Source organism: Oxyura jamaicensis, chromosome Z, assembly GCF_011077185.1.
Source record: "Oxyura jamaicensis isolate SHBP4307 breed ruddy duck chromosome Z, BPBGC_Ojam_1.0, whole genome shotgun sequence".
Classification (NCBI taxonomy): domain Eukaryota; kingdom Metazoa; phylum Chordata; class Aves; order Anseriformes; family Anatidae; genus Oxyura; species Oxyura jamaicensis.
The window spans coordinates 25,126,422-25,141,478 of record NC_048926.1 but is presented as its reverse complement, the minus strand read 5'-3'; the positions used below and the strand labels follow the sequence as shown (position 1 = coordinate 25,141,478).

Below are 15,057 nucleotides of genomic sequence, written 5' to 3'. Positions count from 1 at the left end.
AAATGTAAATACCAGAAATGCCCCAAATACCCTTACTATACACATTTCTGGTCTTCACCAGTAAAGTCTATTAAGTACTCTAGGGAGGCAGAATTTACTTGGGAAGATGTGTGACACACAGTAATAATATACTTTCCTTTGATTTATACTGTGGTACATGAAGCAATTCCTGTTTATTTTTCCTTTACAAGCATGGCTGAAGGTTTCACAGTTCAGTCTTTCCTTAGGACGTAGAGTTTTGCACCTTTCCCTCAGTATCTTCTGAGTCTTCATATCAAACACCACCTAGACCAATCTGCATTTTCTCTGTGAAGATTTTCTACAGTGAATAATTTTCCATCTGTTTGAATAATAGCTCTTACATCACACTTTATAATTCAAGAAAAAATGTATTACAAGATCAGGACTTTAGAAAATAATGTAAATGTTGATTAAAAAAATGTACATTCCTTTTGCGGACATTCTTGTTTCTTGTCTGAGAAATACACCAGTATATTTTGGGTGCTAGTGAAAACTAGATTTCTTACAGAAGTGCAACTTCAATACCTAGAAAAAAAAGTCTCTTTAGAATTTCCCAATAAACTCCACTACATGTCAGAGCTACTTCTTGGTTCCACTAAATTTTAGCAGAAATTTTTAGAATATTCCAGTATGCACTAATGCAACATTTCTGATAAAGTGGTATTTCCTGTCACCTGTAAAGCTAAACAAAACAGCACTGGGCCAGCACTGGAGGACAATGCAAGGGTCCTTGTGACAGCGCAAGGGTAGTATGGGGTTATCCAAATGTCTTTCTGTGTCACAAAAACATCTATGGCAGACCCATGAGATACTAGGAAAAGCCATATTAGAAGTAAGAACTGATAGGAAATGACAAAGTTTAGCATCTTTACTCCTACCATGTAACCAGAATGTGAATGGAAAGTCAAAATCATGTTCAGGCTACAGCCACTGTAGCAACAGGCAGAAGATTGCGTACTGCCAAGGTAGCACAGCTGTTAGACTTCTCAGCCCTACTCAGTAGGTATGGTTATGAATTTCTCTTTGCCTCAAGCCCTGGTTTATGTTTATGCAAATGTGGGAGATATTTTAGCTTAGGTATACAATAAAAATTTCAAGCAAAGAATTTGAATGATTTATTAAGCTAGGTGACAGTATTTACCAAAGTAGTCCCTTCAGTCAGTATTTTATGAATAGGCCAATTTGAAAATAGTTATGAGTTTTGTTCATTAACAAAAATGTAACTGCATATCAGAAAATTAAAATTGGAGCACAAACACTGTCTACTTTCACAAAAACAGTTTCCTAATGCATATGGGGCATTCAATCTTGTTAGTACTCACTTTAAATTGACCAGTTATATACATTACTTGGTTCTCTACCAAAACAAGAGAGATCAACTTTCTGCTCATAGCACTACTTTATTGGCACATTAACAAAACACTTGTGAAAATGACATTAAGCGGCAACAACATTCTTACTACATCAGTTCAGGTTTACAAGGATTTTCAGAAAGCAAACACGATTTTCTTGTACTTAATGTGCTGTTACACTTACACAATCAAACTTCTCAGAACCACGCACACAGTTGCTCTGTATATTGCTGGAACCTATCTGCCATTTTAACACAGTTTTCCAGCAGCGTGATTTCCCTCGAACTTTATAATCCAGTATTTGTCTACTACTGTGAGGAAAGGGAAAATGGGATCGAAGAGGGAAGAACTAGGATAGAACAAACAGGAAATACATTTAAGAATGCAGATAACTGACAGTAAAATGTATGTTCTTTGGTTAGCAAGCAGAAAAAAAAGGAGAGGACTTGCATACATGATAGATACACACTAGCATTCTAAAGCAGAAGACAAGAATGTCAAGAGTGTATTCTTCCCCCCACTGCCAGATGGAAGGGCTATTATTATAAATGAAAGGCAGCAGTAGTGGATGCCAGGCACTTTTGTTGTGTGCCAGATTCTGAAGTCCAGATGTAAGCAGGTTACCCCTGGGACAGGACAGGCTTCAGCTCCCGCAGCAGAACAGAACCAATCACGGTTTTCTCAGTGTTTATGATGAGCTGTGCTGTAGAGCTCTCCTTCAGCTCCACTGTGACTAGCATCAGTGACCCACTGTGCACAGTCTTAGCTGCAAACCTAGAGGGAAAAGAAATGTAAAAAAATAAAAAGAAATTGCTGAGAATTTTCAGGTCATAGACTACTATTACTTCTTTCTGCAAAAGTTAAATGAGCTCATCTATTAACAAAATGCCTTCAATTTCATTAAGCAATTTCAGGGGATAAACCATGAAAACTCAATTCTGCAGAAAATTTCTTCATCATTGTGCAAATATTTTAGCATTTAAGGACAGAAAGGGATTGTGCAAAGCCCTGTATTTAATAAATCACATAATAAAATATACTTAAATCAAATTATTATTTGAATTCCAATTCTTCAGTTCCTGTACAATACTCAGGAGGTACTTTAGTGTACATGAGCAACCTAAATTCTATGGAGATTTCCATGGAAAAATATCATTTGGTGCCCCAAAGAAAATCCAACAGTAAATGTGAGAAAACACTTCCAAAAGGCCAAATTGCTGTACTTTCAGAAAAGTACATTCCTCCTGCTTTCTCAGGAATTAATCCAGGCTAAAAATACTCGAACATCCAACATGATCCTTTCAAATTATAGCAAAAGCAAGACAGCAAATCATTGCATCTGTGAATGCATTTCATCTCCAGAATATTTAATTATAAAAATGTGGTCAATGTTTCTAAATATTTTATGACTAAAAGTCATACAAAGCAAACCGAAAAAATCCAGATAAAAGTTAGAACTAATGCACCATTACTAAATTCCAAGACATGAAGAACCCACTAATTACATGGAATTAAAAGCAAAACTAGCCTTTTAAGCACTACAATTGACTGAAAAGCCATTTTAGGCACAATGAACTTCTGTCAATCCTGTTAATTCATTCTGCATGCACAGCCAGGCCCCAGAGACGGGATGGAAGAGGATGGCAACAGCCTTGTCCTCCACATCCCGCAAGGAGCACGCCATGCTTTTCTACTTTTCGTTGTTGGTGGTGGTGGTTACTTGACAACAACCAAGTTTCTGCACATGGGCTTTTGAAAACGCTAACAAGTGCGGAGCAGGTCCGCGACCCAGCCTGACCCCACTTTGCGGGGCCAATCTCCTCTCCCCCCGCTGAAGGACACGTGTCTGAACCGGAGCCATCTGCCTCAATTTGCGCAACATCTTCAGCCACAAAAGGACCCAGTTAGCCCTGACAACAGCGCACAATGCAGAAAAATAAAACTGCTGGGCTGACAGCACGCTGTCGGCTATTCAAGAGCAAACCAACTGGTCAGTGTCTCATGTCTGACAATTAGCACGGGCCTCGCAAAGCGCCTGCCCGGGCCCTTAGGGATCTGTTTAATTACCATCAACATAAAGGAGGGAGTTTATCAGGAGATACTCAAAAAACTTCACTCCAGACTTAATTAAAATATTAGCCACTTAAGCAGGAAGCAGGTTCTCTTTAAACGAGATGTAATTTCTGTCTTTTTTTCTTTTTAAACTAAGCATATCAAAATCTCATAACACATTATACTAATTAAGGAAACATGGGGCACTTCTCTAATGTCACCCATCACAGGTCAATCTATTTCTTTTGTCCGGATTATAGATACATTCAAAGACCTCTCCCCTTAATAGGAGATTCTGAAACGACATGACTGCTATAAAAATTAACTACTTAGCTAGTTATATCAATGATTTTGTCTACTTGCACTACAATGTAAAAGATCACTATTTCTCTTGTTGATTTTGACAGGGGGATAATTATATAAACAATAGTCTTATTAGTCACTTTATTTACTTAACAGTTGTGTCTTGGGACAACACAGAAACAGATTATGTCTAAGTATGCACATAAAAAGGTTGGTAGTTGGCACTCCTGCTGTGTTTCATAGCCTCGAGGCTTGATTTTACCCTCTTTTATTAAAACCTGAAAGTGATACGAAGTCAGTGTTCTGTGAAACCCAGGGAAGCCCAAAGCACCAGAGATTAGTTTTGTGCTGATATTTTCACAAGTGTATTTGCCAAATCTGATAGGTGATCAGTATTGATTTTCCATACGTCTAAAAAGAGCATGTAATTAATGTGAGTTTTTATGTCACTTGCAAAGCATAAAGGGTCTGATATTTGGCTAATTCTACACAAAGTGTTAGTACGCATAACTAGCATTGGCTAATTGGTTTGTATCAATGGTCAGTGATCTGGAGTCACTTAGGGAAAAAAAAAAACTGGAACAGAACAAGACAACTTCTGTTCACCATTGAAAAGGGTGTACAGAAAAACCACGACAGAATATGTTTGCCACTGCTTTTGGACTTTGGAAACTGAAGTCTGTTCCTTAAAATGAGGAAGAAGTTTCTAAAAACAGTTATAACACAAACTGGTTTAATTCAATTGTTGAAACTGAATGCAGTTATTAAAAGATGAAGCTGTTGACTTTTGGTTAGAAGACTTTATCAGGAAAACTGATTCACTAGTTATTTGGATATTTTAAAAATGCTGTCATTGAATAATTTGAGTAATATCTTATTTTCAGACTATGCACACATTAATGCATTGTATATGTTTGCTCTTACTATGAGCCTATGTAAATTTTACAATACATGTGTTCCGGTCTAAATAGTTAAACCAGAAAGCCATTAAAAATCTTTCAGCAGCAAAAATTAATCACTCTCAATAGTAGATATTTATTCTTTGTGAGAAGCTGTGGAACAGCTTTTATTTTTCCCATGAGGTCAGTAATTATTTTCACTTTTTCTGAAAGTTGATAATGCCTTAAAGGTAGGATTTTGAATCCAAAAATTTGAAAAAAAAATTATAAACAATCAGACTTCATAGACTCACTCAAGCCTAGGAACTGCATCGTCAAACACTCAAATCTAACTTATATATTGGTTGTTATTAAGTCCAAAATAGAGAATTTGTTCTTTGGGCAACTTGTGACATAAAACATTATAGCATCAGCATGGTTCTGTTGCAACAAAGATTGAAGCAGTGAATATGAAAAAACAAACAAACAAAAAGCAAACAAACAAGATAAATGAGAGAACCATTCAGAAGACTGGAACAAATATTTACTAATAGTTTTTAAGATGGCCGTTTGTTATAGTGCAGTTATTCACTAGATTTCTTTATAATATTACTTCTAAAACTGCTTTTGCATCATTAAAAATATCCAGAAAGATTTGCAGGTGTTAACATTTTACACTCTAAAAAAAAAGTCAAGACACAGTAGAAATATGAGAATGTGAGATATATTTGCATATTCTAAGTTTTTTCAAATATATATTTTTAAGAAGAACACTAAATATTCTGAGGATATGTCAGCTGGAAAAAGAGAGGAGGAGTTCACAAATTTACAGCAATATAGTACCTGTCAGTAGGTAAGAAAATATATATTAAGAATCAAATTCTAAATCAACATCAGTAAAGCACTGGCATATTTTTAGAAAGCCATGCAGTCTTTCAATAGTTAAAAATCAAATACATTTTTGGTCATGAAATATGATTTTTTAATGGCTGTCATGTAAAAATACCTTATTTATTGTTAGTCTGAATTCCTAATAAAGGGGAAAAAAACAGACTATCAGATATTACAATGTGACAGCATTTGGCAAACGCTGGCTTTGTAGTAATTACTAGCCTAACTACAGACTAGCAGTTATTTTCCTTTCATTCGTAGACAGAAGATAGCTGTAGTATGCAGGAGAGGCATTTTTATTTGGAAGGATTTTGAAAATTCCAAGCCAGAGAACAGAGTAACAGAGTAACTCTACTCTGAAAATATGCTCTTAAAAATACATTTTAAAAAGTGAATTTACAGTTCAACCCTATCAGGACATTTGTTTACAGCAGAGCAGGGCTTGTGACACATAATTCAACGGTACTAAAACACATGCTCTCTCTTGTCGGGCTCTCTTCTTCATCTTTTATTCTTCCATTTAAGCTAAATTTTCTTCTTTTCAGTTTTATTGCTTACCAGAAACAGTGACAATGGCACACAGAGGCTAAAACTTTTTTTTTTTTTTTTTTTTAAATCTTGCACATTAAGCCTTCAATTACTGCCTGCTGAAGCAGACAGAATCCTATTAGTAAGAAAGACGATCACAAGATACAATGCCCTGCCCTAGCTGTAGACAAATGATTAGTCCAAAGTTCACAAATGTGTAATCAAGTTATGCAATGAATATATTCAAAGGATAAAAATGCGACTGTGAATTAATCTCCAATTTGTAAATTGAAGAACGAACAACTACGAAGTTCATTCTGGTGTATCACACGGAAAAACAAAAGTAGATTCAGTACTCTGAATATTTACCTAATTTTGACAAAGTCTCCCTATATATAGGTTTGCCTCTGTAATGAGCATTTAATCTCAACATTGGCTATATTACTAATTATGTGTATTGGTTCTATGACTAAGCTTTAGAACATGAAAAAAGGAAGTATTTGGAATAGCATTAATATAAATTAATTCTGACTTGAGGATACAGTAAGCTTAATGAAACAAAGCAGAAATGTTAAAAAAAAAAAGAGAGAGAGAGAAAAAGGAAACATCTTTTTCTTAACCTGGTGATTGTAACCTCTCAGAAAAACAAAACCAAAACAACAACAACAAACTTTTTAACACTGACTGGTAATTAGTCATGGAAATTAATTAATATTTGTATTAAAAATCATATAATGATACTTTGAGATGTTTTCTCTTTCAAGACCATTTCAATCTATTTTAACATTTTTCTTAAAATAAATTGTTCAAAATACATAATTCATTACCACAATTTAGCTTATTTTCAATATTAACAATTTTGAGGTTTAATGAAATTGCAACATTGTACAAATAAATTTGATTCAAATATGTACTTTTTAAAAAACATTGTAAATTTTATTTCTAAAGTAAATTTTATTTCTAAAGTAGACTTTGAGTTTGTCCTCAGCTACCAGTGAGCAGTTGCACTGCATTCCTAACAAAAATGCATGAATGCAAATGAGTACTCAGAAATTACTGTCTAGTACACAGCAGTACTCCAGACGTTCAAAAAGATGATGCATGAACTTATCTTCACAAAAAACTCCTTTAAGTTCAAAAACTTAAGCATTTTTATATGGAGGTACTTACATCTCCTTCCCAAAACTTCAATAAGCTAAAAACTTGAATCATTGTATTTTCTCCTCACCTAGAAAACTATAATTGTGATAATTGATCTATTTTGTTTTCTCATCTATTGTTTGCTTTATTTTTCATAAGTAATCAGGAGTTTAATATAGTAAGTATTAGAATTAAATCCAGTCCCTCTTTAAAACAGGCTATAAATTTTCATTTGCAAAAAAATTATTTAATTCCAAGGAAGTACTTCACCTTACAGAAATACATTAAAATATTAAACCTGCTCAGAGATTTTTCAAATCAAATATATACTCTTCTTCTGCTAGTTTAAGTGTTATATGTTTTTTGTTTAACCAACTGACTCAGAAGGTTCTTGTTTGCTGCTCAAAAAAAGGCTGCACATATTTTTCACTTTACAGCATTCTGATACAAAAGCAGTGCTGTCCTCTAGTGGACAGCAGACAAGCAAGGCTATAACCATCTATTTTGATTAACCTTGTATCCAAAATAACTCACTCATATAATTTTAATATTAAGCTCAAATTTGATTTCTTAAAGTTATTTTTAAATTTTGCAATCCACATGCAAGCTCCTTAGATACAGTAAAATATTTAAAATATTGAATGCCTTAGATGGTGTTGTAGAAAGACATTCTCTTGATCAAGTATCTTGTACTAGTTAATCAACATCTTCATGTGCTAATAATACATGAAAACAGTATTAGTACATGCAGAGCCCATTTGTAAGCAGTGAGGAAATTCCAGGTTTTGGGACATCAGGATTTGATTGAGAAATATATAATAGAAACTACTGAATGAGTACACTCATATTTAAAACTTCTAGTTCTATTTTTACATAGGAATAAAAATATTTATCAAAGAATAGTGAGTAACCAGAAAGACTTTCAGCACAGGCTGACAAAAGAATTGTAAATGATTAGTTAGCCTAGCTGGGTCACTAAGAGACCCAACATTTATTTATTTATTTTAAATCTAGGATTTTACAATAAATTAAGAAAGTGTTAAGAGTTTACATCTTCTGGCAAAAAGGAGGGCTAAAATACCAGTGGACAGGCATATACCATTCCACCTAGAATTCTGTCACCTACAGGTAAAGGCTAATAGAGAAACTCTTTTGCCCAGGGCATTTAGCCTTCTAATTAATTCTTACTAGAGAAATTAGGAAGCAAAATCAAGGCTGCATGTCTGTTACAAGTTTATTTACTTGGCTACTCATTGCAGCTCTCTTGAAAAGTAAAAAAAGATGACTGGGCCCAACAGCTAAAAAACCATGGAAGCAGAACAGTCCACGTAACTGCTTCAAAGGAGCTACTGCCAGAGGTAGATTTCACTTCATTTGAGCTCTCAGACAAGCCAATTACTTAGTAAAAAATCTTAGAAAAAATTTCTGTGTGCACACAGAGCAGAAAAAGTCATTAAAAAAGACTTACTGGATTTATAGGACATATTTGTCTACTACTGAGAGCACATATCTCTCCATATGGAGATCCAAATATATATGCTCAGTAGTTGAGAAATACTGAGATTTTTTATATGTTATAAATATGTAAATTATTATATAAATTTTAATTATATAATCTCATTATACTGAGATTGTTAATTGGAGATAGTATATAAATGATAAACGATTTATAATTCTCATTAATTTCTATGCTATGTTTATACTTCAATAAATGTGTGACTGTCCTTCCTTTCTGACATGTTGGAAACCGCTATAGTTTTTAGTTATGGTAAGCTGATAGGGCCTGATCACCAGCTTTCTGTGACCTCTTTCAATTTAGTATAAACTGGAAGATGGCATACATGAAGGTTTTCCAAGTGAACTCCTTCAAGCAGGAGTGTGTTCAATACACACGTACCTACATACATGCATAGTCACACACATTTTCTCCCCAAATTAAGTGCTGTTGGATTAAAGAGATGTGAGGAGGATAACATTACTAAGCATGCCATTCTCTGATAATCAAAATTGTCTGTAAACAAAACCCTCTTTCCTTTGAGAATCAGTCTGCCAATATAACATAAATGGGACATGACAGGTTGCAAAATGATAAAAAGGGGTGAATTCCATCAGACTATCAGGCTGATGCATGGGGTGGGGAATAAAGGCTACTGCAAAACCAGTGTTGATCCTTGGGTTTCTTCCTTTTCTTTCCTTTTTTTTTTTTTTTTTTAATAAAGTTTCAATACTGTGTCTATTGTGTCTAGTTGCTTTTATGTTCTTCAGGTTTTTGATGCCTATCCACTGCAATGTGCTCTCACTGTCATGTTACATGATTTCCACAGTATGTTTTTGATTTAGCTAAAATAATGCAAGCTTCCAAAAGACAGGTGGAAAATATTTAACATCCTGTTAAATACTTACTTATCCACAAAACCACATAAATTATGAGTACGTCGAATGATGTACTACACACAGCAAGCTCTGAACAAACTGATGTATCTGCATGGAGAACTCAAGTGTCATTAAAAATACAGATGCCTGAAGCAGCATAGTCATTGCATGCAATGCTGTGCTTCAGCTAGCTAGACCTGCCCCAGCAATGAGCAGAAGTACTGTTTTTGTTTGTTTGTTTGTTTGTTTTTGTTTAAAAGCTGTTTGTTTGCTGTTAACTCAGGTGTCTATGACACTTGCTAAGAGACCGACACATCCTCCATCTTAAAGTTCTGGTGATCCATCAAAATAAAACACTGCTTTGAGAATGACCACTGTAATGGTGTGTATTACACTCACTATCGCAAAAAGTGAAAATGGCTGCCCAGAAGACGATTAAGGCTTCAGTGTGGAAAAGAACAAAACTGAGGCTTGATTTTCTCCAGAAACTCACATTGCCCCATACAGTGTTGTTTAAATTAGAGATCTGACTATATCAAATTAGATGACTAAAGTTAATGCTGTCATGTTTTTCTTCAAGTGCTGGCCAGCGGTTAAGGCCATAACCTGCTGAATAGAGGTAAGAAGATGACACTATGATTACTTTCTAACCCAACTATTTACTGTTTCCTAATTGTTGATTTCCTCCAAAATCGAACAACAGCACCAGACTACTCCAATGGACTATTAAACTGGTTAACTAAAATCTGTTCTTCATATCCAGTCTGGTGGGTTCAGACTTCTATCTCACTGACTGATTAGGCAGTGTGCAAGTAAACTCTTAACGAATGAAACCTGTGGAAAAGACGCTCTACACTTTATCATTTTGCAGAGCCATGATCACTGAGGAAAATAATGTAGTAGAGTACAATTCATCCTGTTTAAAAAATGCTTCAGAGAGTGGAAAGTGGAGAGATAGTTCAAGAAGACCCTAATTACCATCCCTTAAACATATATTCTGACATCAATAGAATCACACAAGCATAAACCAAAGTGGAAGAGTGAAGAAGTAAATCCAGTTTGTGATCCCACCTCTGAAAGAACATTAGCATTCTGGTAAATGCTAATGTCAATGACTACAAAGTTTTTGCACCATATTTTGGAGGTAGTGGAAACATTTGTTATCTGTATTTCCATTATTTCCTCTCTAAGTCTAATTACCATGAGATATCTTTCACTCATCTAGAAGCCTTTATGTAATAGACTGTATTTTGACACTTTCAAGACGGTCATAAGACTGTTCAAATCTTTCTAATAACAAGTAAAGTTTGCAACTTATTTTCTCAACCACTGTCTGTTGTCTTCTGCTACATTCAAATTGAAGAAAATGAGAATTACCTATCCTGGTGGAAGGTTATAGAGCTGAAAATAAAGAAAGCAGAAAGAGATCCAACGAACTTCTAGGATATTCATCTCAGAACAAGTAAGCAACAGATTTGGAAAATAACACTAGCATTAAGGATGTTTCTGGATAAATAAAACTCATGTTGGTTAAAAAAAATACTGAAAATCTTGTCATATCACATTTTGAAATAGAAAAGTACAGTCTAGAATTTATATTTCATATATAAAGCAGTAAGTGTTATTGCACAACTAGAGATAGGGAATTGAAGGGATGATCCAAAGACTAATCAACTTTGAGGGAATAAACACCCTCTATTTTGTATCCTCTTGTCTTGAAGATGCAAAAATTCCTGTCAGACAGCAGATATATTTTAACTTAAATGTACTTGTTGGTCCTTAAATGTGGTTATTTGGACTGATTTCTCAGTAGCAAAAAACATACTTTTCTTTCAATGTCTTTGCTTGTAGATATTCCAATGGTGACCACAGACATGGTCTTAATCACAAGACAGAAGCCTGGGACTTTTCCTAATTCTTTTAAAAATGATTTGGTCAACATCTATGTGCTCTTCAACCTGTTTACACCCTTCATCTCTTAAAATATTTTCTTAGAACACAGAGAGGGCTCTAAGATTTCTGCAACAATCACCCTTGTGAAGGGTGATTTGAATACAAGCAAGGGTGATTGTTTTATGAAAAACAATGCATACTGGTTTTGGTGGTTTTCAAATTCTGGGAGACATTGTATTTCCTGCTCTCAAAAAAATACCATCTTTAAAATCATTTCACATTTTTGCTTTCAGTAGAGGTCTTACAATTGAAATAGTATTACCCCTTGACAACAAAAGCAAGAGAGGTCAATACACAGGATAGTCAAATCCTGTGAAGACTATAAACGTGCACTATACGCAGCCTTGCAAGGCACAGAGACCTAATAGCTTGTATAAAGCTACCTAATTTTAGGTGCAGGTTACTATACTTAAGCAAGTAAAGAAGCACAGCAAATTTATTTTGCAAAAATATGAGTACAGATCTGCAAATTTGTGTTCTGATATTTATTGTGTTCAGATTTTTTTTTTTCAGGTATCACTTAAAATAAATAAAACAGGTCAGAAAATAAAGTCTAAAATATAATCAACTGTTTCATCTGGCATTTTGTTCTATACTTACTAACAGTTTATTTAGTATTTTCATGTAATTATAAACAATCAGCAACCTTATGTTAACAAGAGCAAAAATGCATGTAACAAGTGTTGCTATACTGTGATATGGACTGACATATAGCTGATATATTTGACAGGTTTACATTTACTTAATTTTTCACTGGTGAGTGCATGCTATTCCATTGATGTTTGTTGCAAGTACTTGTTTTCAGACCTTCAGAGTAGTTGCCCTAGTGATTTTATGTGGTGCAAAATGCAGTCCTAAATAGGGTTATCAATTTAAAGAGAAGTAATTTGGTCCCACCAACATGACAACATCTTCGTCATGAGTGCAAATATGCTCGGACTGAAAAAAAAAACACTAACATGCGCCTGTTCATACTCATTCGATAAGCTTGTATTCAACTATACTATTGCATTTTGAATGAGTATATTTCATTACCAGACAATATATATTTCTTGCCATTAGCAGTCATTAAGTAATACTCTAGTTGGGAATGACCAACAGAGAGGTTAATGCAATTCAGGCTGCAAAGTGCATAACAACGTCAGTTTAAAAATAGTACTGCTTTTCCTGTGTACTAAGCACTTCCAAGAAGTTGAACTCAACTGGTCCTCACAGAATAGCATGATGAGCTGAAACAAGTTCTTATATATAATTTTTTCTTCCCAAATACCAGTTGCAATAAAACGAACAGGAAAAATCACAATACTATAGAAGAAGAAAAAAATATTTCATGATATTTTTATCAAATTAATTACTGCTTTGTCATGGTAAAAGCTCAATGTTTATTTTATCATCTTAAAATGGTGTATGTTTTATTTAAATAATTTTAAATAATTTTATAAATAAATATAAATATTAACTACAAATAGTAATTATTAATTAATTAATTATAAACATTAATTATATAATAATTGTAAATATTAATTGAAAATATTAATTTATAAATAAATTTAAATAATTTTATTTAAATAAAACATACTGCACTTCTTGCATCCATAATATTTTGCAAGAATTGATTCAATTTTTGTTAACTGTAACGACGGAGTTGATTTAACCCAAATATATCCATACATTTTATGGGTATGTATAAAAATATTTTTAAATTTCTAAAACAAATGACTAAAGTATTCATTAACTATGAATAATAACATATATAAATAACAATCTATATCAATTTTTTATTTATCTAAGTCTGGGATTCTTTAATGATAACAGCAGTATTTAAAAGATGACCAGGTAGGTTCATCACAGTATCAATTAGTTAATGTTCCCATTCCTGTTCTCAGTAAAAAAAAAAAAAAAAAAAAAAAGGTGCAGACGAAACTACATAGTATCTGTGAACTCCACAGCAAAGCAAATGACGGACTGTTTTCTAAATACCCATTACTTCTGAGAAGTTCTGGTAAAGTTCTGGTTATGTTGTTACAAACTCATCTTCTTTTCTTGCTGGACATTATAAACACAAACCATTCTGTAACTTCTATGGCAGAAAAAAACCTTTCAGCCCCAATTTCAGGATGCTCTAAAGTATTCTGAATACTTCAGCCCTAAGAGAACATGCCTTCAGCCACTGTCTGTGAAGAAGCTTACTCAATAGCAAAAACATCTTCCATTTAGTTATTGGTGGTTATAGACTCTCTTTCATGAAAAACTTCCTCTTTTTTAAGAAGTGCAAGAGAAAGAAAGATCAAATTAGAAACTTGTGGACAAACAGGAAACCTGTGGCTGAGTTAGGAACTAAGCTATTATTTTAGGTAGCCTTTTTGAGACTTGGTCAGAAAACAATCCATCCCTATGTACTAAGTCTCATGTGATGGATAGGGTAAAGATGAAGAACACCTATATAACATGGACACTTTAGTCTCTCTTGATTGACACTCTCACCTAGTCTTTGAACTGATGTTGAGAACGCAGGCTGTATAGATCCCTCAGGGACGCAACAAATGAGGACTCTTTCATGGAGGAGCAGGTGTCAATAGTGACAATCATTTCAGTGCAATCGCACTAGCTGTACCGTGTTTTTATGGTGAAACAGAATTTTATCATTGACCATATCAAATGCATAGGAAAATCCAGCTGGGTTAATGTTAATGTAATGCAATACAAATGCCCAGTGATGCAAAAAAGACTAAATCCAAAGAAGAGAAATAATCAGCTTATTAATCCTGTGTAGGCTACATGACTCACCATTCCAAAGAGCCATCTCAGCCAGCAAAGTTTCAAAAAAAAAAAAAAAAAAAAGATTGTTTTTTGCTTTAAGAGGAGATACTTTTGCTTTTACTTAAACAGCAAAATTCAGGAGGCTAAGTTAACAGCTCCCAGTAGTATCTTGCTGTTGTTATATGTCTACTCAGTTTCCCATACACAGCAATTTTTGTTTGCTCTTGTAACAAGTGAGAAGCCATACAGATTCATTGGACTAAGTATTTCCAGTCAACCATATTTAAATCTATGATTAACCAATAGCCATATCAATTCAGCTCACATTCTGTACCACAGCTTTTGGATGAAATGGATTGATCTACAAGTAACATCAGAAATTAGACAGGTCCAATGGCTTTCTTGGCTGATGAAAACTACCGTTTTTCCTTGCACATGTACAGGAAGGAGAAGGAAATATTCAATGTAATGTTCAGCCTGCATTTTAAAAGATCTTCATCTAATTAAAACTAAGATAATCATGTCCTAGGTGTACATAGCTGGATATCCTAGATAAAAAAAAAAAGTGGAAAAAACAACCTTCTTATCACAGATGATAAATCCAGATAAAGACTTATTTTCAGAAACAGAAACAAAAGTCAGAAAAACACATAGATGCTACTTAAAGTACTTTGCTTTGAAAAGGCTATCTTTTCTCTTTGAAAGAAAGAAAGCAGTAAGAAGATGCTGAGTAGAACACTCCCTAACTATGTCCAGTAAGGTCTAGATATTTGATGTACTATACATATTCAAATAAAGAACAAAAA

General features: G+C 34.0%; 1 protein-coding gene across 5 annotated transcripts in view; it reads right to left on the bottom strand.

The window, feature by feature from the left end:
• Positions 1–1,237: 1,237 nt before the first annotated feature.
• Positions 1,238–15,057, bottom strand: part of AP3B1 (adaptor related protein complex 3 subunit beta 1) — a 157,263-nt gene continuing 143,443 nt past the window's right edge. For 3 of the 5 annotated variants that reach the window (XM_035309919.1, XM_035309917.1, XM_035309918.1), the window contains one exon: positions 1,402–2,147. In XM_035309919.1, coding sequence (XP_035165810.1) covers positions 1,994–2,147 — 154 coding nt within the window. In that variant the 3' untranslated portion in view covers positions 1,402–1,993. Of the gene's footprint in view, positions 1,284–1,401; positions 2,148–15,057 lie in introns of those variants that run through there. The other 2 variants (XR_004746161.1, XR_004746162.1) reach the window with 2 other exon arrangements.